The sequence below is a fragment of the Chelonia mydas genome, chromosome 6 (assembly GCF_015237465.2).
Source record: "Chelonia mydas isolate rCheMyd1 chromosome 6, rCheMyd1.pri.v2, whole genome shotgun sequence".
NCBI lineage: Eukaryota > Metazoa > Chordata > Testudines > Cheloniidae > Chelonia > Chelonia mydas.
The window spans coordinates 48,932,110-48,958,326 of NC_051246.2; the positions used below are offsets into that span (position 1 = coordinate 48,932,110).

The 26,217-nt window shown below is 42.4% G+C and overlaps 1 protein-coding gene across 3 annotated transcripts in view; it reads right to left on the bottom strand.

Moving 5' to 3' along the window:
• The window catches only part of SLC6A5 (solute carrier family 6 member 5), a 55,163-nt gene that overhangs the window by 5,377 nt on the left and 23,569 nt on the right, over positions 1–26,217 (bottom strand). For all 3 annotated transcript variants that reach the window (XM_037899953.2, XM_043549581.1, XM_043549582.1), the window contains 6 exons: positions 25,856–25,980; positions 17,139–17,251; positions 16,708–16,839; positions 15,473–15,572; positions 5,669–5,769; positions 2,260–2,427 (listed from right to left, as the gene is read on the bottom strand). In XM_037899953.2, the coding sequence (XP_037755881.1) occupies positions 2,260–2,427; positions 5,669–5,769; positions 15,473–15,572; positions 16,708–16,839; positions 17,139–17,251; positions 25,856–25,980 (739 nt within the window). The remainder of the gene's footprint in view (positions 1–2,259; positions 2,428–5,668; positions 5,770–15,472; positions 15,573–16,707; positions 16,840–17,138; positions 17,252–25,855; positions 25,981–26,217) is intronic.

The following is a 26,217-nucleotide window of genomic DNA, read 5'->3' on the forward strand; positions in this document are numbered from 1 at the left end:
AATTATATATTCTCCCCCCATACCATATGAAGGGAACTCAGAACCACTCCCACAGATTGCTAAACTCACTCACTAACGAACGTGCTCAATTACTTAGCCCAATCGTCTAAGCAGTGGGTAGCTGCATCAAAATAATTGGATTTTTGCTTAGCATATTTCCCAAAAGTATACAAATGACCAAAAAGTAATACATTGCTATGAGTGAGTGAAGATTTTAATTAGCTGATGACAAAATATATCATCTCTCTCTGTGGCCAAAAAAAAAAAAATAGTGGATTAACCTGGCAAAATTACCAACAATGAATATCTTGCTGATCTTTCCGCTGATCTCTTTATTGAAGATATAATTTGGTTGGAGCATTTATATATAAAAAAGGAAAGAAACCGTATTTCTGATGGTTTAAGAGGGAACAATTATATGTTTATTACCTATTAAAGTGAATCAAGTCTCTATATCAGTTATTTTAATCTCTGCTTAATTACCAGTTTGCAACCTTTACCTCCCAAATCAACCATAATAAATTTATGCAACAGAGTGAATGGTTCAGGAAATACTGCGCTAAAGCTGAAATAACCAGCTAAACCCTTTCCTCCTTTCATGCAAGATATGACTTTTTGCATTTCCTTAGGTGCTCTGGTTAAAGGACACTAGGGAGTGTGCCCTGCTCTATGAGGCAATAAATAATTCCAGTGCCAAATGGATAAATTAGGAAGCCAGAAGCAGAGTACTAAATCTCAGTGAGGGAAACTGGGTCATGGTCTTGTAAAAAGGAGCACCAGTTTGTGTACTGCTCTTTTCCAACTTAGGCCCACAGCTCTTATACTAGATCAGAGTTGGATAAAGGCAAACAAGAGTAAATTTAACTTCTTTGTTTCACTTGTTATGTGCTATGTTCTTTCTATAGCCTGATGCACTCCAGTGCCCTCTACAGTCTGACAAGCCATATGGCTGTCTAGTGCCAGATGCATTCTATAGCCTGATGGGTTTTCCAGCACGGAACATCAAGCACCTTCATTCTGTACAAAACAGGGGATGATGTGGTCCTTGCCCTGTGGCATGGATGGTCTGACACATGGAAGGACCAAGAGGACGTTTCTATTTTTTTTTCTGCTTTCCACAGCGCCTCTCTCTCTGTGGGTTTTGCAGAGGTGAGCTGCAGAGGGCTTTGAAAGGAGGAGTGTGTGGGTGCCTGTTGCATTAGAATAAGGAGGGAGAATAGGGCAATAGGGAGTAGTGTGGAAGAATGCATGAAGAGGAGAGGGAGAGGCAACATGAAAAGAAGGGAGTGGCGTGAAATGAATGCAGGTTCATAGGTCAGGGCAAAGTGAGTGTCAAGGGTGAGGATGAGAGCACTGAACTGATTCAAATGGTGGGAGAAAGCCAGTGAAGGGGTGATACAGTCAAAGTAGTTAGCATGGGAGATGGTTTTAGCCATATGGTTGTGAAAGGATTAGAGGCAAGCAAGATGGGAAATTGGAATGCAAGTGAGGGGGAGGTTGTGGAAGCCAAGACGGGAGGCAGCCAGGGAAGGTCCAAGCATATTAACCAGAGGTGCTGTAGGGAAGAGTGGAATTTAAGAGAAGGAGAATCAGCAGCACCTGGAAAAACACCCCAAAACACAGCAGTCATAAGTCTGTGTGACAGGGAGGGTTAGGATGTTTTCAACGCAACGAGGAAGCAAAAAGGTTTGAGAAGAAAGATGAGTTCATTTTCACCATATGTAGCTTGAACTGCGAGCAGGACATCCAGAGTGATATGTCTGGATGATACCTAGTGTCTGATGTCTTCTAAGGACTGATGCTTCCTGTTGCATGATTCTCTATAGAGCAGTCTAACCTGATGCCTTCTAGTATCTGAAACTTTCTAGTGCCTTAAACTCCTTATGGCTCCCTAGTACCTGCTGCTTTCTAGTTCCATTCCGCTTCCACAAGAGGCAGATCTGAGACCAACCGAACAGCAGAAAGACCAACAAGTAAGTCAACTACAACTGGCAACATTTTAGGGCCTAATCCTCTGAGGGTCTGAGCTCTTTCAGTCCTCACAGGATCAAGCCTATGTAGTATTTTAGTAGCATTTTATTGAGGAATAGGGGAGCAGTAGGTGTGCATTTCAACCAACTGAGCACCTGCACTTCGTACTGCAATAAAAAAAGTTTTCTAACAAACAGTCAACAATTCCCAACACCTGAATCAGTGTAAATTACAGAAAAAAATCTTCCGTGACTATATTTTTAAGAGGGTGGGATGTTCAAGAATTACCTCAATAAATTTGCCAGGGGCTAGGTGCATTTTTATCACAAACATAATAGGGATCCAAACAACAGAGCAGGCCAGCATCAGCCACCCAAGCACCATCGACCAGCCTGGATAATGGTAAGCTCCATAGGTCATTGGTTCCCACTGGTAAAAACTGAAGCAAAGAATAAACTGAAAACAAAAAGAAAATATATTTTAATAAGCAACACACACACTATGATTTACATGCACACTTTCAGTAAAGGAGTATAATCAGAGATGTGCGCAGACACTATATATATGAGACAGAGAGAAACTATGTGATAATCAATAATGCTTCTGGAAGTTTAGGACCACATTCTGATCTCAGTTTCACCAGTGTAAAGCCAGCATAATTCCATTGAAATCAATAGATTTACCTTAGGTTTACACCTTCGGAATTAAGATTAGAATCTTGTCCCTAGGGTAATAAGCTTTATAACACAGTCTATTGGCAGTGTTTCCTAATATAATTATGTTAAGTTACTCCATTTCACTTACGGTATAAATAGCAATACATCTGCTTACATTTGTACATAATTCAGTAACTGTGCCTATGTGCACAATAATTGCACACAGAAGATTTATAGCAATATAGCTATGTGAAGGCACATATAAAAATGGTCAGTTTTATTTCTGGAGACATGAAGTAATTTAAACTCTAATCTTAAAACATTCAGATACATCAAATATTAGTATTACAGAAGACCACAGTAGGAAGAGATACTGCTTTGTTTTCTGTGCTCTTTTTCTATTGCATAATGATTGTAGCATGACTGACCAATATAAAAGCATTTACTACTATAAATTTATCTCTAGACGTTCTATTTTGCCATTCTTGTAGCTCAGTCGAAACATATGGGCTTGAGGTGGCCTCATGGTTTGCTTCCAATGTGTGGTAAGAGACCATAAGGGAGACCAAGATTCAATTCCTGGTCCTGGTCCTGGACTGCTGTCCATTCTTAAATCTTGGTTTAGCTCAGCAGTAAGCCAGAAATTTTAGAATCACAGACAGGTTCTCTCATTCCAGTGCCAATGCTTACCAGATGTAAAGAAAATACAACACTATGGCCAAATTCAAAAGGGAATGCTAGGGATTCAGATCCCAGGCTACACAAGCACATGGATCCCCTATTTTGACTCTAGCCAATGAAAAACATTGCTTTACTGATTTTAAAATTTAGAGACTTTGTGTAATTTTTTAATCAAATGCAAATCTAAAATTATAGTAAAGAATAAAAGGGAATTAGTAACATCATCCACATTTTTGCTATGGAGTTATAAAGCTAATTATAATTTTCTTATATATTCCTATTAAAAAATGACCACCATACAAGATAATCCAATTTCCACACTGCCCTTGACAGCAGCAGAAAAAATATATGGATTTTGCCCCCCAAAATATCAACTTAAGTTTCATTAGAGGCATCACAACCAAACTACTAGCATACAGTGCCACTTACTGGCACTGTGAAGCATTGCTTTTAATAATTAAGTAGCTAACCTTCTTTTGCTCCAGTGTTAGAAAGATAAAGAAACAAAGTCTACTCTCTGTTTATGGTGCTCTGTATGGTGGTTGTGCAGTTCAGAACCAGCATGCAGAAAAGCAAACTGTTCACTAGAACTGAATTTGTTTGGCACAATTACATAGCTTCAAGTAGAACAGAGCATTTGTTATTGGTCCCGCTAAGTGCAAAGAGAAACCAATCCTAACACTAGGTAAGAAATAGTTATGCCCCACTATCACTCCTGGAGAAAGATGTGTGTACTTCCACTACCACCACAGGAGAACTGGATCACACACTGAGGCCCCAATTGAGTAATTCACTTAACTAAGTGCTTAACTTTAAGCACAAGCTTAAGTCCATCCCTATTCAGCATAGCATACTTATGGAGGTATTTTAAAAATTGAAATAAATAAAGCACTTAAGCATGTGCTTAGCTTTTACACATTTAATATCTATTTCCATGGGTATTATGCAGCGCTTAAGTGCTTTGCTGAATCTGGACTTACAGGATCAGCTCGAGTCCTAACACACCCAAAATTCCTCTAGAAGTCAATGTGTGAGAACACTGTAGAATCATATAGATAAATATATATGTATATAGGCAGTGGTGAACTGGAGCCGGTTCGCACTGGTTCGCTAGAACCGGTTGTTAAATTTAGAAGCCCTTTTAGAACCGGTTATTCCGCGAGGGACAACCAGTTCTAAAAGAGCTTCTAAATTTAACCGGCCAAAAGTGGCGCCTTAGGTGCCACCTCCACGGGTGCTCCAGCCCTGGAGCACCCAAGGGGAACATTTGGTGGGTGCAGAGCACCCACCGGCAGCTCCCCGCCCCACCCCCAGCCCCAGCTCACCTCCGCTCCGCCTCCGCCACCTCCCCCCCTCCCCCCGCAGGCTTCCCACGAATCAGCTGTTCGCGCAGGAAGCTGGGGCAGACTGAGAAGCAGGCTGTGGCTTCCCGCTCAGACCCAGGGATGCGCAGGTGAGCAGGGGCGGGGGGGCTCGAGCAGGGCTGCCTGCGCCGCAGCAGGTAACCCGGGGGAGGGGGGGGGGGGGCGCGCAGGGGAACCACTCCCTGCCCCAGCTCACCTCCGCCTCCCTGGGCCTGAGCGGGAAGCCGCTGCCTGCTTCTCAGCCTGCCCCGGCTTCCTGCCGAACAGCTGATTCGTGGGAAGCCAGGGCGGGGCGCGGAGAAGCAGAGCGGGGCGGTGCTTTTAGGGGAGGAGGCGGAGGCGGAGCGGAGGTGATCTGGGGCCAGGCGCAGGGTGGGGAGCTGCCAGTGGGTGCTCTGCACCCATCAATTTTCCGCGTGGGTGCTCCAGCCCCAGAGCACCCAAGGGAGTCGGCGCCTAAGGCGCCAGTTTTGATGTGATCAGTGGGCAAGTGGCCACTCCCCCTCAGCTATGCTCCCCTGCCCCTAGGAGCCAGAGGGAACTGCTGGATGCCTCCTGGGAGCTGCTCCAGGTAAGCACCTCCGGGACTCCCCACCTCGCCCCCCGGCAGGTACCTCTGGCTCTTAGGGGTGGGGTGGGCCCCCACTATGATGCCTATGAGACCCTCCTGCCCGGTTCTGAGGGCAGACAGGGGAGGGGGGTGGATGGGACAGGAGTCCTGGGGGGCGGGGGTGGGCAACGACCCCCTCGTGGGGTGAGGAGGGAACCCGTTGTTAAGATTTTGGCAGCTCATCACTGTATATAGGTATGTGTGTATTATTTATATATATATATTAATTATATAATGTGCGCGCACACACACACACACACACTACATACACGATTGCTGGGTATATATTTTTGAGATATAATTATTGTCTTTGGGAAAGAGTAGGTTTTATAAACAAAAAAAAAATCTGACTGAGCAGGAGACATTCAGAAAATTCTTTGCCTTACAGTTAAAATAGTCGGGGTCACAAATGCCCAACAGACTCTCCAGAATTTACTTGGCTGGAATCCAATCATCATCTCTATATCTTCACAAAATCTTTGCAAGCCTGTAAACAACAAATGCAAATACAGTTAGAGGTGAGTGACTGGCTGCAGTCTGCAAAACAACTATTGTGATCTCCCTTGTGTCTAATTATAGTAACAAACTCTCTGATTTGTCAGTTCAAAATTTCAATAGATGTTCTAACCATACAGTATAATGGGCGAATATTGTGTAGAACACAATTCTAATAAGTTATTTACTCCCTAAAAATTACAACAAATTGGAATTGTACATACAGATTAAATATACAGTATGTTTCAAAAATCATTATTAATATAATGACACAAAAACCCTTTTGTTGGCTAGCTGCAGATCTATGATGTTGTCTGAAATTTCTATATTTATTTGTCCTTCAACCCCTTGAAGATGACCTTTGTTAATTGACTCATCCACCACCTGACAACTGTAAAAAAATAATAAACTTAATTTACACCATGATCTCAAACACTTTGCATACAGGGGCCCTGATTCAGATCGCATGTTGTGCTTGTGGGGCAGACAGGCCCGTATATAAAAAGTGAAAACCAAAATTGTGATTTTTTTTTTTTTTGGAGGCAAAGATTTTTGCCCTGACTGAATTCAAGTGTGACCTTTCATGCAAACATTGTTTGTTAAAAAGGCTGTTCAAAGTTGAGCCACTGAGTATCAAAATATAAGAGAAATTTATAAGCCTCTGTCTGAAAACAGGAACTGTTCCTTTATGTGCATGGCTTAGTGAATACATGATAGATGTTTTCCTTTGATTTCAGTTTCAACTTTTTGCTAGTTTTGCATTTTTTAATTACATTTGAGTTGGGACTTTTGTAAGATGGTTGAGATGTTGTCAGTGGATTGACCCTTTACCTCAAATGTCTTGAAATATCAATACAGACCCACTAATTGTCTAATTAATATGATGATTTGGTATTAACCCACTACATTTTAATTTGATTTGTTTAGACTGGAAACCTGTGTGGTTCAAGTGTTTCTTCTGCAGAAGTCAAAGTTCAGAAATAAGAAGTGCCAGGATAGATAACAGAGACAATTCTGTGATGCCCCTAGCAGTCAACAGAACTGGCCATATAGTCCTCCCATAACTGGCACTCAGACAAGGATTCTATTCGTTTTTGGAGGCAAACTGACAATATATTGATCATTTCTTTCAATAAGCAACATGAGTTCCAGAACCTTTGAGGGCCAGGGATGGATACCAGCCAGTCAAGCTAAAGGTTGACCAAATCTCCATAAATCTATACTCGCACACTGGTGTTAATAGATTGTCTTCGATGTAATTAGTATTGATTTACACTGTGGAAAGTGAGATCAGAATCAGACAGACTAAGTTAAAACCATAGGGCATATCCTCAGCTAATGTAAATTGTCATCGCTCCACTGATCTGAAGTAAATGACGATCTGCATCCTAAGGCAGCCGGTTCTCCTCATTTGTTACACCAGTTCTCTATATGCAGTAAAGTGCTTTCTGTCTAAATTTGTATTGAGCAAGATCCTCTACTGTAGTAAACTGGCATAACTCTCATTTCCAGGCTTCTGCTCAGTGGTGCTAACCCAATTTACGCCAGCTGAGGATCTGGCACTCAGTGACTTGTCACTACCATTCAGCACACCTGTTTACCACTAAGCAGATTGCCTGTGCTCAGTAACAGATGTTTTCTACTGGAAACCCACATCTCGTTAAAACGTTGCCCCATCTATTAATTATTCATCCAAAAAGAAGAAAAACACACCCCACTGCAAAACAGAATTAAATGTGCCACTTTTTGTCCTTTTCTGAGTGACAAGAAGTGAAAAATTTTGAGCCCAAGGCTAAGTTCTCTGCTATGATGCGTATTTCACATTTGGCTTATTTCATTTGATGAAGCAGAATAAAGGGCCTCTCCCATTTAAATTATATAAACTTACCATTCCTCCTTACTTGTACTCCTACAGCAGTTAATACAATGTGCACGATGTGGAGAGGGGGATGGAGCCAGAATGTCTGGTACCTCTGGTACTCTCTCTTATGAATGACATAACGTAGGTGCCTTCTGGCACTACTTCTTTTAGGACTTGACATTAGATATGAAAAGAGCTAAAACCCCACTCATGGTAACATATAAAGAGGGAGGAGTGAAGAAGAGGATAAAAAATGGTATTGAAGAAAAAGTTATATTTAGAGAAAAACACAAATTTACAAAGGATGAAAGTATAGAAAGTTTGTCTGATTTCCCTTGGACTATGAAAGCAAGAAAAATGAGCTCTCTCCTTTCCATAGTTCCTGATGGTTAATGCTCCCCTCTCACTTGATCACTTCTGTTCTTCATTTCTCTTCATTTCGTTTCTACCGTTATTAGGAGCAATTTTAGTTCACCATTTCAGTGTGACTTCTCCAGTGCTTCTCTTACAGTACTGCAGAACCACAAAAGTAGGTATATAATCTTACTTTCATAGTAGGCACAGGGACTATTCACTTGCTTATATATCTTGCTGAATGGGAGCCATGAGTGGGAGTTGTACTTATGTAAAAGTGTATTTGGCCCTCATTGTTTTATATTAATGTCTAGTTGCCAGTCTAGTAGAGCTCAGTGAACCATTTGCAGCGATCAGTTCAGATATTCATTTTAGCCCCTTTCTCTTTTCAAAACTGCCTGTGGCCCCAGCCTCAACAAATATGTTTGAAGCCCTTCCATAAATCTTACTTCAGCCTCTGGATCACTCAGAAACACACTGCTGCAAATATTGCTTCAAGCATTCGATACTAGCAATTCAGAAGTCAAGCACAGTACGCTGGACACACAGATCGCACAGTATGTTTCTCTTCCCTGATCGGATGATCATGTATATTAGTATCAAGTTTCCCATAAAAAAAGGCAGGATATTCTAGGAACTGGGCACTGGACTGGGACTCAGGAGACAAGGGCTCAGTTCCCAGCTCAACCACACACTTCTTGTGTGACCTTGAGCAAGTCACAACCTACCCCATGCCTCAATTCCCCAACCCTAAATTGTGGCTATTTCCTTACACACAGGAGTATTGTAACGATAAAATCCATTAATGAGTATGAGATGCTCAGATAGAAATGTTCACAATTACAAATCAAAATTTACTTTCTACAAATATCCTGAGGCAGTTGTGTTGATGAACATTTCCCAGAATAAACTCCTTTGCCATGCTCTCGCCAAGAAACAAAGACAAAGAGCATCAAAAGAATTCATTTAAAAACTTCAAGCGCATAGTTTGTGCAGTATTTCACCCAGCTCTGGCATCTTTGTGTGTTCCAAAATACACTGATGGGGATTATGCAGATGATTCAATTAACGAGTGAAGCCTTAAACTGCTCCTTACCAATCATGCATCCATAATCTAAACAAGTGGAGAATAAATGTCTGTGCAGGGCACATGGAATGCAAGGCTTTGATTGGATTATGTAGCACAAGTACTAATGAAAAACAAGTGATTGCAAGGAAATAACCAAGCATGGCTTTCTTTTTTTAATTTAAAAATCTCTGAGTTCAGCAAGCAGATCGTGTAACAAGAGCTGAAGACAGATTTATTTCATCGTCAAAAGCTCCTGCTTGGTGCAATGCCAACCTGCTTGGTATGAAGAGTACAAGTTCATGGAGAAAGGTGTCACTGAAGTGTAAAGCAAGCAATTGTCTGGAGTTCAAAAATACATCATGCCAATTTAAAGCACTGTTAGAATAAATGCACAAATGAAGATGTTGTTCCCACCTCTGCCAGGGCAAATCATGGACACTGCACCCTACTCCTGTGAGGAGTCCTTATAAAACCAGCCTCACTGAAGTCAAGGAGACTAGCTGAGGGAATAAATGTCTAGAAATATAGATAGGAGTGAACTATGATTTTAAATTGAATTGGGATATTAGCATGAGCAATAAGCCCAAAACATATGACCAAAAAGAGTAAGATCATGAGAAAGAAGAACTGTTGTGCTAAACTTATAGTGACCCTTCAAAATACCAGTGTGATCTCATTTAAGGTTTGAGCTAAAGTAATAGAAATAGAAAACAGTTATTTGGATACCAGGTGCAGTACAATTGGTTATATAAAAAACTCCTTCAATCTGGCCTTAGCTAAGGTCCAATCTGGCAAAAACATCACTTGGTTAAAAAGGTATAAAAAAGTAAACTTTTTAAAAGGGTTCCTTGCTAATACCTGCCTGACCGTGTTGGAACTGACCAATATGGGTCTAAGCACACCTGGGGTTAGCCTGTTTGTAAGTATTTTGATCAAATCCTTATAAATGTTTTGTTACTGTTTGGTAGTAGTAAATTGCTTAATATTTAGGCTTTTAAAGACATGTTTAGAGCAATAGTATAAATATTATTCAGCCTTTGGATTTAATAAAGGAATGTATGGTTAAATTAGTGTCGTGGTAATGCCCTGCATAAATAATAATGCCAAGAAAATGTAAGAGGTAAAGGGCCATTTATTTTTAGTGCTAATGAAAGCCAGGGTCTCTTAGCTTTGACTCTTGACTAATTTCAGAAGCTAATATTTGCTATATTGTATGTCAGAATATCATTTATTATTAACAACAACAACAATTACTACAATATCAATATTGTACTAAGAGGAGGGTCAGGAGAAGTAGATTTGACCTAATAGATCTTTTCCATTTCTAATTATTCTAAACTAAGATCCTATAAAACCTAGGTCTCCTTTGCATAAGTGCTTATCTATGCTATAAGTATGTTAGTACAAATGCTTCAAAATCACGAGCAAAATGACAATTGTAAATGCTTTCAGCTTAGCAGTTTGGAGTCCAGGTGCCAGATTGAGCCAGTGCTCATTGGTACCTGTAACAGGGTGTACCTCTCCACCAGTCTTCATTCCTGCAGAAACTGCAGCAACTCCACCAAATCCCTCCAGATGAGTGTGCATCCTGAGACAGTATCCACCAGCCCCTGATACCTCCTCCCCACTTTTACAGGGATGGCAGGCATTTTCTTTTTCTGCCTACCACCAACAAAATCTTGAGAGCCCACATTCCATAACCGGGCAGCCTCATTTCATATCTCCCGGCTGCCCACACTGGAAGCAAACCATTCCCCAGCTACCCAAAGGAGTTCTCCTCGTCTCCTCCTTTTCCCTTTCAATCGTCCTGGGTATGGCCAAATTGCCCCCCTTCTTTCTGAGTTCAGTCCCTGAAATGTCTGGAATTCTTTCCTGGGAAAGTCTGCATCCACAAGCTCTTCTGCAAGCTTACCGCTTCCTCCAGGGTTGTTGGCTGGTACCTCTGGACCCAAATGTGCGCGCTATCAGGGAGGCTCTGGAGAAATTGTTCCAATATCATCATGCCTTATTTCCCCCGCACTTCAGATGTGCATACTTAGCCAATATATGTTGCCCAGTCTGATCATTTTTGCATGACTGTCTTGGGTTGCACACCTTCAGTCCATCTAGTGGCCCAAAATTTTGGAGGTATTTTTCAACCAAAAGGTCAACCCTGTCCAGGTTGGCTGCTTTTATCCTATCATAGATCAGAGCCTGTTCCTTGCTCAGGGCCATATAGGCTGCCTTCCCTGGACAAATAGGGTGCCACGCAGAGGGCCCGCGATCCCTTATCCCATCCAGCTCCCATTGCTACCCTCTCAAAAGTTAGTAAAAATACATTGCGGTATTCTGCTGGGCCCATCTTACACAGGCTTACCCCACGTCCAGCTGCTGTTCCCTGCCACAGGACTCACCAGACCATATATCAGTTCTGCTGCCCTTGTGCCTGTTACTTTATGAACTCTTACAGGCTATTCCGCTGCTCAACCTGCCATGCAAGGAGCGACTGTCATTCCACTTGTAGAATTTCTGGAATGAATGCATAGCCTTCTGCATCTCTTTTTGTTGCTCCACCAACCATTGTAAGGTCTGCTCCATTGCCAGAACTCTAATTCTTGGCACGAACTTCCCCCATCTCGTCCTCTGTCACCACCAATGGGGACATCATGATCCCAGACAAGCCCCCATGTGTAGCAGGAAGTGCATCTGCTCCTGTCTTCTTCCCCGCAAAAACTGCACCAACTCCATTAGGTGTGCACTCAGTGACTTTATTTCAACTTCCCTCCTCTAGTACTACTATAGTCCCAGTGCAACCATCTATTCACAACATCTACAGTGATTTGGCCCTCTCAGGACCTCAGGTCTCTGTGTGACTGAGCTCAGTTAGCCCTGTGTCACTTTTTCTTCCCCACTGGCACTTCCGCCCTTTGACTCTTTATCAGACTTGGGCTGATGGGCTAATTGAATCTTTATCGCACCCAGCCCATCAGCCTGATTATTTAATCACCCCAATCAGCTTCCTCTGTGGGAATTAATTAGCATCCAAGGTGTTCAGAGTGTCATCTCACCTGTTCACTCCTTGCACTCTGACACAGTACCCCACATCTGTTGGCCCATCACTGTCTGCAGACATCCATACGGGGCTTGATTCGGCAACCAACCGCACACGGTCAGATTTGCCTGCGTAGAGCCCACTTAGGATTCCATGAGAACACAGAGGCCCCATTGTGGAGCCAGATGCAAGATCAGAGTCATGAACAGAAAGTGAAGAAAATGCTGAGCACCTAAAAACCATGCAAACCATGAGTGGTGTGGATACTGCTCTTGGCAAGGTATTGAGATGTCTAAAACTTTAGGAGCTTAAAGTTGGGCATCCCAAAATTGCAACACCCGAAAATTAAAGGCCTCTATTGAAAATGTGGGCCTAAATGACTTGCCCATGGTCCAAGTGGAGCCTTAGAAATACACAAGCCTTTTCCTCCCACCCACTCTGGCACAGCAACCAGGAGAGCACTAGTGTAGACAAGGTGTCAGCATCCCAAGCGTGCTTTTACCGCAGTGTTGTTGCAAACCTGCTATGATCAAGTGTACACAATATGGTGCTAAGAACACCGAAATGCCACCTGTAGCCCAGGCTGCACTAGTGCTCCCTCTGCTGCTACAATTCTCAGAGCCGGCGCAAGGCATAAGCAGACTAAACAATTGCTTTGGGCCCCGAGCAGCTCCAGGGAGCCCCTTATTCCATTTTTTATAGTATGTATTGTGTACAGATGGCCCCCCAAAATGTTCCTGCTTAAGGCCCCCCAGTGGCTAGCACCACCTCTGACAACTGCTGCAGCTATACTAACGTTAGTAATGGTGAGAAACCGTTCAGAAAAAACGGCCAGACACAGCCAGGAAGTCTGTAGCAAAGCCAGTAATAAAACCCTGGGCCTGACCCTCAGTTCTGTGCTTTGCCCACACAACCCTCCGGTAGCCCATGAGGCTGCTGCTTTACTAGAATTTGTTCTTTTCTCTGTTAGATTCCTTTTATGTGTTTCCATAAAAATAAAATTCACCACAAAGTGGCAATACAAATCTTATAAACAGGCCTCCCTGTTGAGCTTCTCAAGAGAAATCATGTGGGAATTCAATTCATCTTCAAATAAGTCAAAACAGGGGAATGTAATGAAAGAGTCCTGTCATTTTAATGCTTTCTTTTGGCACAGAGCAATATGCAATCACTCCACTTTATAAACAACGTCTGGCACTGCGTTTTGCGCTGTTTTAGCACCAATTGCCAACAGGCTCAGCCAAAAAAAAAAAAAAAGTGTTCAGCTATTCCCCCGCCTTCCACTATTTTAACTAGGATGCTGTTGGAGAAAGGCAAAGGTAAAAGCTGCTCACCTCTTGTGCCTCAAATTTGCAAATTATGAACATCTCTTTATAAAGCTCACCCTGTTTGACTCGGAGTTATTTAAGACTCAACTCTTCCCTAGGACATTAGATGGATGCATCAGTGGTTTCCATTGACTTCAACAGGAGCTGACTTCAATGGGAACTGCTCAGGAGCAGCCAAGGGCAAAAACTTAAAAATATTTGGCCCTTTTCAAAATTAGGAAATAATTAACAGTGGTGAAGAGAGAAGAACTGATGTGTTGTAACATGTCTGAAAAAGAGTGCAGAGTGCTCTCTATCAATATAAAACGTGGAAATGTATAATAGTTTGCACATGTAATGCATTGCTATTTTATCTGAGGATCTGCATGTGCTTTACAAATGTTAGCTGAGTCTCACAGCATCCCAAAGGGGCAGGGAAGTATTACTTTTGCCTTCCCACATGTAAACTGAGGCAGCTTGTCTAGGAGCCAGGAACAGAAACCAGGCATCCTGCCACATCTGCCATCACCCCTCTCTCCTCACCCACAATCGGTCCTTTAGATTTCACTTCAGGAAGTCTTGCCAAGCTTCAGATCTGAGTACCTTTTGCTTAGTTATTTGGATGCCAAGCTGGTAACCATTACCAATAGTATCTGGTATATTTGTTCTACCCCAGTGTGTTGAGTATTATAGTTCTGAATCATCTCTAATTAAAATACATAAATGTTGTGGCCATGAGAGCAAAGAGCATTTTGATCAAACAATATCCAAATAGCCTGAAGCTCTCATTTAACATTTCACATTGTGTAGCTGGGTAACGTGTCCCATTCATTGGGCTAACTTCTGCCCTAACTTACCCCTACGCAAACCCACTCCACCCGACTCAGTGAACTCAGAGAATTCAGCTCTACATATTTTAATGAGGTAACGAGATTTATATAATCAAAGGCACAGACTGATGGAAAAGGCTAACTTTAATCCCTGCCATGCCCATCCCTCAACGACACAACCACCATTTTAACTAGCACGCTGTTGTAGAAGATACGAGGTAAAACTGGCTCAATAGCCCCAGTTATGCCACTTTTGCCCCAATCTCTCCTTCTTTTCACATCCTTCACATAACTTTCACCCCACAGCAACAAGTGGGCATTCTACAATAACCACAAGGACAATGTGCCTGGAAGTGAGATCAGCTTTGAACAATTCATTTACAGGTGGACCCAAGTGCCTATGCACATCACACTGCAGGAGCAGGGCCTAAAAATGAAACATTGTGTGTGCCCAAGGGTTTCTCTTCACTAGAAAATTAGAGGATTACCTACTACCAACTGATTAACATTAGATACAATTCATCCCTGTCTGCACTGACTGCAGAACTGTGCTTCTCATCATGACCCCTCAATGTCATGTTCTAACACAACCTCATTTTCTAATGAAGACACCCCACCAAGTATCTCCAGGAGACTGTTAAGATTGAAGGCAGGGGTTGTCTTTTGCAAAGGGAGAGCTTTACGTTTCCTTGTACCACTGTATGACAGTGCCTCTTTCCAAGAATGGGTCTCCTGAAAGTGTCACTCCTAAACAGTTTTTAGGGCCAGGATCCTCAGCTGGTATAAACTGATGTAGCTTCATTAACAACAATGAAACTACACTAATTTACACCAGCTCAGGATCTTACCCATTGTTTAATTTTTGACCTATTGTAAACAACTTCTCAGTATTCATCCAATAGAACGATTGGATAAACATATAATAATGATAATCCTAATTAACCACTTGCTGAAATGACCAGCACACTGTTGGTGCTATAAAAATAGCAATCATCGGAATATATAATTTTAGAGGATTACTCTGGTAAGGAAGTATCACTGAATTACTCTCATTTAAAATAATGTTCCTGAACCTCTTTTTCTTGTTTGCTAATATTGCATTGCACTGCACTGCTGAAGAGATTCAAAGCTAAACTTTCATGCACTGCCACTTCCTTTATTTATTATTTTGTCATGTACTGTAAATATCCCTTTCGTCATATACATCTCTAAATGCTATCCAAAATCAATACTGATTTCTTACCATATATATATGAAATCCCAACGAGCTCAAAGATGGCAATGATGACAAGAGAGTAAGAAGCTGCGTAAGTGTCCACAAGCTGTAACATGTACAGTCCACCCTAAAGTTAAAAAAAAGGCAATTACTTATGGCACGTCTATGCTATGTATTGTATCTGTCTCTACTATGTACTATTCCCACCTTCTGCATAGCATAAAGTGTGGACCAGTGGAATAAAGGGCTTTTCACCTCTAATTTGCTGGTTTGAATCCATCCCAGAGTCAGTAATGCCAGAATTAGTTAGCAGCTTTTCAGTAGCTTATGTGAAATGGGTGGGTGTGTTCTCAGTTTGTAATATGGATCCCTAACTGGCACCCTCTTTCTTGGCAATCTCAACAGACAGAGCAAGGAATGGCATACTCTCTCTCACTCATGAAGCCCAGCCAGGGCTGAGGCATATTGGGGTGGCAGGGTGAGGAAGCTTCCACAACTGTTGTCCATCCTGCAGCTGTCCTGTATCTATTGCTACCTTACAGCACCTTACATCAGCAGCAAATTCATTTTTAATGTACAATTTTTATTTACATATATTTATACACACACACACACACACACAATACCTATGGCCTGAGGTACCTCAGCAGCCCAGCATGTGCTGGTTTTATGCTGTATACACTACAGGACAATTTAGATTTCTTTCCAAAATTTGATTGTAACTATTTTTGTATCCCTCCACCCTTAAGGAAAGGTGCTTTAGGCTATATCTACACTGCCAGTATAGCTATGTCATTCAGGGGCATAAAGACGGGTTAGGTCTGACTAACAGTTGTGCCAGCCCAAGTCCCTAGAGTAGACTCAGCTATACCAGTACAAAACTGTGCTTTTACCAGTAAAGCTTGGTTCATTTGTGGGGGTGGGTTTTACTATACCAGTACAAAACTGTGCTTTGTAGATATAGCTGTGTCCACATTAGGAGCACTTTGCTGGCATAGTATACTAGTATTCCTATACTGGTAAAGTGCTCCCAGTGTAGACATGGCCTTAGTACCCATGAGTCCCAGTTTACAGGGCATAGAAGGAGACAATCTCTGAAAAGAATCTTAAAACAAAATTAACAGTTCTTAAAATCCAGTATCTCTGGCTGGTCCAGAGTCAGAAGCCCTGGGCTCCACTGAGAAACTGGGACATAACCATTATCCCACGGGAGAGAAGAACTGAAGGACAAGTCACAGTGGTGCTCAAAGACAATTTTTTACCTGAGTGATCATAGGAAATCCCATGATGAAAAAGGAAATGCAGCAAACAAGAGTGAACAGTGGTTTGTGGGTACGCAAGTACTTAGGAAACTCATCTGAAACGGAGGTCACAATCGTCTCAATAGTGGCAAACTGGGATCACAGAAAAAACAAAACATTAATAAATAATCTAGCCTTTATGCAAAATAGGATATGATCGAGAAATAGACTACATGATAAATTCATTGTGTACATGATTGTGCTCAGCACCTATCATTTTAAACATTAACTATGAAAATGCAAAGCTTCCCTATGAATTAAGTATTATTGTCCTCAGTTCATTTCTCTCTTCTCAAAGAGGTTTAGTAACAGGCCACATATCAAGTGGTATGTAACATGACCCTAAAGACAGAAGTGATGCAGCAAGAGGAAAGGTGAAAAAATCAGTTTACCATAGTGTCCAATCCAAGAGTTAGAAGCATCAAAAAGAATATTATAGCCCAGAACGGAGAGAGAGGAAGCCTGGTTAAGGCTTCAGGATAAACCACAAAGGCAATGCCAGGACCTAGAGATGACAAAAAAAGAAAAGGATTGTGGTATCTTGAGCGATATAAAGATTATTTTTAGGAAGGAAAATATCAGGGAGCTATAAAGAGCTAAGTTTCAGGAAACAGTACAATGCTACTTTGTTCTAGTTTACAATTAAGGCCCAGACTCTGCTTCCTTTAGTCCACAGAGTGAAGTCTTACCTATTGCAAAGTAAGTGTGGTAGAATTTGGCCCTGGGTGGCTACTATTCTGTTGCTTTTGTGTCCTATTCTTGAATAATGGATTTAAGCTTATGTTATATATAATATACACTACATAATTTTCAAGTTGCAGGATGTTTAACCTGGATATTACGGTACTTCAGACAAATTTAGTTTCAAATCAGACAAAATCAGACCAGGGAAGTTCAGCTGTAACTTTCTTTCATAATCTGGAATCAATTTCTCTCCATTATCCTGGAGAACTAGAAGTCTGAACTTTGGAGCAGCATTAACAGGCAACCATACATTAATTCCTTATAGATCAATGGGAAGAGAGTGCTTCTCTTTAACTCAGCAACATGTACAGCAACAAACTCCAGACAGGGGAGAGTGCATATACCACGGGCCAGATTCTAAGAGAGATTGTCTTATGGTCTATACTACTTCTCACATTTGCCTGGCCATCTGCAGATGCAGCTGGAAACAAGAAGGAGACCAACACCCTGTGACTAGCCACTTCTTTGAGGACCACACAAGCACTCTACAGATAACAGTTTGGAAACTGCTGCACTAGAAGCCATGCTGTTGGCAGGGAGATGGACTAGTGATCTAACTGGTCTTTTTCATCTCTAACACCTATGATTCCATGTCCCTCATGCTGTCAGTTCTCTCTCCAAGCTTACTGCCATATTCCATACTTCAGTTTGGCAAATGTTTCATCTGTTCCGATGTAATTTTAACAGAGCACCTTCAAGTTATTTCTGGAGGCTGCAGTATCATTTGTTTGAATCAGGATAGCGCTTAAAATAAAAAGATTGATTAACGGAAGCATTAATCCTAAAAACACTGGCATTTCCCATTATACATGGGGTTTTAGGAAGACAAAGTAAAAGAATAAGAAAGAGAGGGAGCATGGAATCATCACGAGAATGGGTGAGACAGTATGTAAAAGGGAATCTGAGAGCTCAGAAGACTGAGCACAATACATGAGAGATACAAGATGGAAATATACACCACCACCTCCCCTCCCCAAATTCTTTGGCTACCAATCTGAGAAAAGCCAGCTTGTTAGGAGTTCATGCTTCAATTAACCAGTCATCTTTGTGCAATCCATTTCAGCATAACTCAGCTGAATCCCTTAAGGGGGAAAGGTTCTGTTACACAAATGCTCTGTCTTTACATAGATAAATAGTTAAGAGAAAAGGTGCCAGTAGATGGTGCTCTGGAATATTTAGCATAGTTTCTGGGTTTTGTAGGACCATTAAAATTGTGTGTTGCAAATTGGCCTCCTCTGGCTGCTCATTTCATTCTATGGAACTTGAGTTATTCTGTCAAGATTCCTTTTTGCGCCAATTCAGCAGTTTCTTGAAGTACAAAAGGATAATGTGCAAATTATTTCAGCTCAAAAACGACAGCTGTAGGAAACATTTTGAGCAGCATACAGTATTTCATTTTTTCAAGATACTTTGTGGACCAGGTCTTTTCTTTCCCTGACAACTGTATGGAAGACAAAAAACAATATATTTTCCTTGGTGAGCCAAAATCTCATGCATTTGGTTTATATTGGGCCATCTTGCATTTCTGAGATACTTCAGTGCCACTAAGGGGCTCTATTTGAGTTCACAGCAGATAAGTTTCACTGTCGCTATGCTGTGGATGCTGGCTTTATTTGCTCTGTAGTAATGAACCATCTGCTCAAAAATAGTATTGGCAACTGCATAGATGCTCAACTCTGTAGCTGAGAGGTACACAGTTGGAAATTTAATTTTATACTTTTCATAAGTTACAAGAAAAGAATCTGCCCCTAGTATGTTTAAAGGGATAATTCTTCAACAATATGTTTTCTTTTTTCACCTACAAGGGCCATACAGAATAAAGCATGCATCTATGTTCCCTAGTAAAGCAAATGGAAATGATGTTGCCTGGTTTTGGATACTTGGGATGGAGCTACATTCCCATGCATGTGTTTTCAACAGTTCCTCTTAGAGATACCAGTCATCTGTAACCTTCAAACCCCACAAGTACAAATGGGTTATTTTAACATGCTCTGTTGCTTGGTTGATTTGAAGTTCACTGCTTTTTCAGATGCAGAGGAGCACCCCCTCAGATTATCACTCATACAAGCATAACCCATGACAAGTCTTGTTTCCAGTGTTTCTTTACCAGGGGGAAGAAAACATTGCTTTCAAGCTATCCTTACAAAGGATTGTCAGAAGCAGATGTACAGTACAGCAAGCATGTAAGACTGCATATGATAAAACTGCTATTACTGTCCTGGCACAGGAAGACAGGCAACATGACTTATGGTTGAAACAAACTAAACACAGCTTCCACTTGCTTGGCCAGGAGAAGACCATCATTGGCTCATCCAGTAGAGCGTCTGTCTATGAAATACAAGGGTCCAAGTTTGAATCCCAGATTTGGTAATAATGCAGGATAAACATACAGCAAGTCCAGTCATGTGATGGGACTGCACTAAAGGTTGTCTAGTTTACTAACTGACAAACATAACAGATGAGACACTGAAAGCTGAATTAATTTAAGTTGACTTCCCAAATAGCATGTCACCTATTTCTTGCTAGGGAGAAGAGGCAGAGTTGACCAGCTAATGTGCTGTAAAATTCTCCTCTCACTCACTCGAGTTGTTGTTTCTGTAGTGTAGTAAGCAATCCATTCTATGATTAGTTATTCCAGGCTAGAACATAAATAGATTCTACATGGTAGAACTCTGTGTCACACAAGCTAGTTTTTCAAGATGCAAGCTAACAAGCCCAGGAGCTACCATGTGTATGCAAGCCCAGCATCCTAAAAATAGTTACTTATAGGTTTACTACACCCTAACTGCACCTCTTATGTCTCAGAAGAAAATTTAGAGTCCAGCTGATGATGCTTCCAACACTACATACTACCACTTCTAGTCTAACAGCAATATACAGAATGAACCAATGAGAGTGTCTTTCTTTCATCGCCTTGTTCCTTCCATCACAATTTTTTTTTAAACTGTAAAGATATCACAGCTCTGGGAAAACATATGCTTCAGTGAAAGACTGGTGTATGGAACAGGAAATGCTTCTATCCACATCACTGGCAATATTTCCCATAAGCATGATAGGATTGTTGAATGTTACAGCTTATGCTACCTCTGCTCCATTCGACTCCTGCAACTCTACCAGATGACCCAGGGCACTGAATGGAAATTAACGCTCATTAAACACCTACTCTGGAAAGAGCACTCAGTAACTGCAAACATTACCAGATTTCTTGATTTCTGTGTTCCATTATCAATTCACTAAGGCAGCCTTTGAATCAAGATGCTCATCGGTTACCTTAGACCCTGTTCGGAGCTTTGAACTACTGGGTTTATCCACACAATAAAGCGGTCAGAAAAATAGCTTAATGTACACACATTAATGCAGCCAGTGAAACCTCTTCATGCCCAGGAGCCATGAGTATGTGTCATTCACTTTTTGAACTCTTCAGTCCTCCTTATGTTAGGAGCCTCTTTGTATTCTGTGCTGTTCTCCCTCCTTCTCTTATGACTCACTGAGGCTGTTCTTCATTTTCCTCCTGTTCTTGGAAAGGATTGCATGTGATACACTTAGCATTCCCATGTGTACACAAAAAGGATCAGTGATGGTTGCATATTTATTTTCATTCTGGGGCTTGTGTGCTCATACACACAAATTGTGGCGAACTCATTGTGTCTTTCAATTTGAAATGCTCCAAAGGACTTGTAGTTTTGGTTTAGGAGTCACAGTGCTGTGCCTGGTGTTATTTAAGATCTCCGTTCTGCTCTGGACAGCATCCCTTCCCTTTGTCATTTTCATCAGACATTTACATGTTGCCAACAGTCATTAAGTAGTACAGCAAATAAGTCAAAAATTCTTCAGTGCAATGTCATACTCAAACCACAATGGCCATATCCAGTCAAATGTAGTAAGCAAATACTACAAATATCTATTTCAAAAGTAACCCAGAGACCAGAGCCTCTGTTATGGAAGTTAATAAGCAATACGAAAATTAATGAATGTCACAAATAGAAGAGTAACATTCCCTAACTAGAAGTGGATGCAGAGGGGGAAAACAGATAATTAGTACACCAGTCACAGAATACACAACAGTATCTTCCATTCAAAGGAAACGGGAAAGAAACAAAAAAGACCATTAAGCTTCACTGCATGAGAAGGATGTCACACATACTCCAGCATATATCTAGGAGAAGAACATACCAAAATTGTGGGCCCTTGATGTGAAAGGGAACCGCATTCAGGGCTCATGAGACTATAACCAAGGATGGTCACTAGCTACAATCCCCCTGGTTCCAGCTGCCTTCATTAAATATAAAGGCAGCGCACCATCCCCCAGATGTTATTGTCCATTATTATTTGTATTGTGGTAGTGCTTAGAGGCTCTAATCAGCATCGGGGTCCCATTGTCCTAGGCAAACATATAACGGAAAGATGGACCAGGTAGAAAACCAACAATCTTCTACTCTGTTGGTATATATGTTAGTATTTGAATAAAGCTGTAATCCTTGAATTCCAAAAGCTAAATATCCCCCAAATTGTGGGACATGCAAAAGTTACAAAAAGAGAGAATTGAAACATTTTTGTCATAAGGCAATATGCACCAGAGCTCCTCAGGTAAAGCACTCTTTGCTCTCTAGACGTAGTACATTGCAAAATGTGTCTCATCATGCTGTATGTGGTTACAAAATAGATTAGTGAATTGGGTTGCTTTAGGTAGGGATACTGAATGAGTCTAATGAATAGTTTTACTCAGTGTTGCAACCACTGACTTATATGCAGTGTTGTTGTAGCCGTGTCAATCCCAGGACGTTAAAGAGACAAGCTGGGTGAGGTAATATCTTCTAATGAACCAACTTCTGTTGGTGAGAGAGAGACACACTTTCAAGTTACACAGAGCTCTTCCTTGGTTCTGGGAAAGGTACTCAGAGTGGCACAACTAAATACAAGAGGATCACTTTGAATAGTCCCTTAGAATACGTGCTAACTATTTCCAATAAACTATCTATTCAACCTTGCATTTAGGGCAAGGTAGGAAATAGGAGCGATGATCCCCAGAGGGGTGGGGGGATAGGTGCCATATATGATTCAGAAAGGGGAATGGTTTGTGACTCTCGACCAACAGGTCAAATCAGCCATTTGGAAGAAGTGACCAACTGTGATAGAACTGTGGAAGATGGCCTATTCTAAGGGAATCTAGGTTTCTTTCTCAGAAGTTGTCAGTCAGTCTCTGGATTGATAGTGAACTGGGTGAATCCACGGAGCTGTCTATGACTTGCTGTGTGTTCTTCTTGTCACAGATAGGTAGATGCCAATAGATTGCAAGGTTGCTCAAAGATTCTAGGGAAAGTAGAGGGACCCATTCCTGGCATGCAGAATATCCAGTAAAGAATGTTGAGATTTTGGTATCTCCCCTAGTGGAATCTCTAGGGTCTCTGGAATCCTTTTCATGAGATTCTGAAAGGTCTTGAAATCATCTATGTAGGATGGTGGAAGGGAAGAGGATAACAGCCTTTTCTAGTGAAGAGGATGATTTGTGAGAAGGTGGAGTCTCCTCCTCTGCACCTAGCTGTTGCTCTTCTGGGGGTTCTTCTGGTGGAAGAGGACCTGTTACTGGTGGCTGTTGTTCTTATTGGGCCCTCTGCATGAGAGCATGCTGTAGAACTGGTCACCATATGCGGCGCAAAAGTTCCAATGAGCCCACTGTGACGGGACACAAAGAAAAAGGGACAAGACCCCATGTTTGCTATTGCCAGGGTTGCCGGGTCATTTGTTTGCTGGGGGGTGGGGATGTGGGGGGAGAGAGTCCTCTTCCTCAGGATGTACCTTAAGGGAGGGAGGCTGGAAGGGCAAGGTGTTGGAATCATGTATGGACACATCTGAGTCACAGGACGTGCCCAGTGGTGGCACAAGAGGTGTCAGTACAGGGGGTCTTGTCAATACTGGAGGCCAGTGAGGGACCAGTAAACACATCAGTGCCAGCAATCAAGCCTTCGGAGAAAGATGTGCTAAGACAGGTGGATAAGTCAGTACTTGGAAATCCCTCATGGTGCCCCTTGACAGATAGGGTTCAGTAGGCTCATGGGAGGTTATGGGGGCAGTGACCACATCAGACTGGTGGTCAACCCTTCATAGAAGTATGTGGAAGGACTGAAGCCTGTCAGCTTCAAAAAGTATAAGTCGGTACCAGCAGACAATCCCTCTTGGTAGCCCTCAACAGAGAGCACTCTAGCTTTTCCAGGATCCAGAGGTCTTTGTGAGAAAAGATCCGTGACAGTTCTGGTGAATCTGGATGCTATTTCTCAGGAGTCAGCACATCAGGCAGTATCACGGAGTGTTCCGTGCACACTCTACTGTGGCCTGAAGGAGACGCCATTGTCAATGGCTTCGAGGCCTTGGTTTGGAGGAGTCCTTAAGCTTCCAAGTCTCTGATTCTGGTCCTGATACCAATGCCACTTGAGATTGCTTACTGGAAGGTTTCTTGGTAAGCAGCAGGCTCTTCTTGGGTGGACCCAAGGGTCTCAGTACCAGAGGCGGCAGAAGCCTCAGGGTACCCATACCAGGATGCAAGGTTTCCTTTTTCCCAGGTTGAGAGGATGACTTCCCTCTTCTCTGTCTTCCTTTTTGGAGAATGGGGTCTTTTCCTTTTGAATAGTCTGGAAAACTCTGAAAGGGTCCCAAGGTTTGTGCTTAACATAGCTGGAGCTAGGGCAACCACTGCAGCATTCTGAAAGCTCAGTCAAAAGTTTTGGGGGTAAAGGGTGGCCCTTGAACCATGCAGGCCACAGCTAGCAAGGGCCAAGCTGAAACTGAGGCCCCACCGGGGCAAAAAAAGAATGGGGGGGAAAAAGTCCCACCAAAAGCACAAAAGTTGTGCTAAATAAGAAAAAGGAAACAAGAAAGCTCTATAACTACCAAGCAGACACTGCAGCACTCCCTCTCAAGCCACAGACAATTGAGAAGAAACCGGAGCAGCGATGCGTCCATCCCTCCCTATATATCCTTGTTCTGAAGCATGACGATCCATAAGGTGCAGGTGCCAACCCCCAAAAACTGCTGACAAAAGTCTCTGATCAGAAATGTACAGGGACATGCACATCCTGACATGGAGCACCCACAGGTACAGTAAGTCAAAGGAGAATAGCATTTATCCCGCTGTGAGGCTGTTATAAGATCCTCTCAACTTCTTCTCTCTGTCCTGGCCAATAAAGCTCTTACCTTCCTACCTCCCCTGTCCCATACACAATCACACACAAAGCACCAATTCACCAGTCACTTGTACTCACTCCATACTTTTTAGATATAACACACACAACACAGCGCTCTGTCAACCCAATCCATACCACTCCCAATTTATGGCCACCCCTGCTCATAAACGACTCCCGGTTCCACATTTCAGAACCTCATGTTCTTAGCTTCTACACTGACCCCTAGCTTAAAGCCCCCTACCCTCACATCTCACCGCCAAATCGGCAACCCCTTTTAACTGTTACTAGATCCTGGCAGTGCTTAACATGTACCACATGAACATGAGTCCCAGACCTTGGAAATAAAATCTCTAAAAGGCAAGCCGGATGATTGAAGGATGCATATTTGTGATATCGCCTGGAGAAAATCCCCTCTGCTAGGCAGCTTTCCCTACTTTCCTGCCTTCTGGATTGTAAGCAGCCAATTTGAGCTGCTGCAGGAAGCCAACAGAGCTCTCCTCCATCCCCTTAGGACTCCCCACACACACACAAACCAATCTCACAGGAGAGGAGAAGGGAGCGGAAAGAGCCCAGCAGCTCTGCTCCTTTCTTCCCAATCCCTTCGTATGAGCAATGGGATGGCTGCTTGTGCCTCCATCCCTGCAACATCCATCCTGGGAAGGGGGAAGAGAGGACCCTGTTGCAGACCCCCCAAGCATTGAGGGTGAGGAATCCCAGCAACTGCAGGAGAAGCAGAGGTGAAACTATAGGCGAAGGGTGAAGAACTGACGAAAGGAGGAGGCAAATGTGCGGGTGATGCTAGACACCCTGCCCACCCCACCCTCCCACACACACACTTTCTTCAATCTACTTTAAGCAGATTGGGCCTGGTAGAGCAAGAGCAGGAGCAGAAGCAGCAGCATCGAGGGACAGACTGTCTGCTTAGAGTATATATAAATTTCTGTAGGCTAACCTGAATTAGTCCTGCCGGGGGCCTGAAACGCACAGTCTTGCTTTGTTCTGCTGCCTATTGCTCTGCAAGAGGTCCTGGTATGGCAACTGGACTCCTCCAGTGCACACTGCAGCCATACTCCCCTGTTCCAACTGATGCATGTTTGCAGTGCAATAACAATTCAGTTAAAGACAGATCATTGAATACATTAATACACATTTTGGAAGCCGATCTAAGTAGGGGGAAAATACTGTACCTTGGTCTGCCACATCTTCAATGTCTACTTTGAGTTCATTTGCCATGAAGCCAATAACTGAAAAGATGACAAAGCCTGCAAATATACTTGTGGCGCTGTTGGTGCATGTGACTATCAATGTGTCCCTGAGGAGAAAAAGACATGTGCCAGCTTGCTTTAATATGTAAAAGAGCTTTGTAGACAGTAATATGTGCTTCAAGTAACAAACGTGCATAAGTCATCAGAATATTGATAGAGGTACTTCCCATCCAACCACACACCAACCCCTTTTTCAAGGGAAGGTAGTGCTGGTGAAAGATGTCAGGCTGACCTGCAGACAGAAGTCTTTGGATTAGCAGTAGCAGCAGTACAAGATGCCCTGC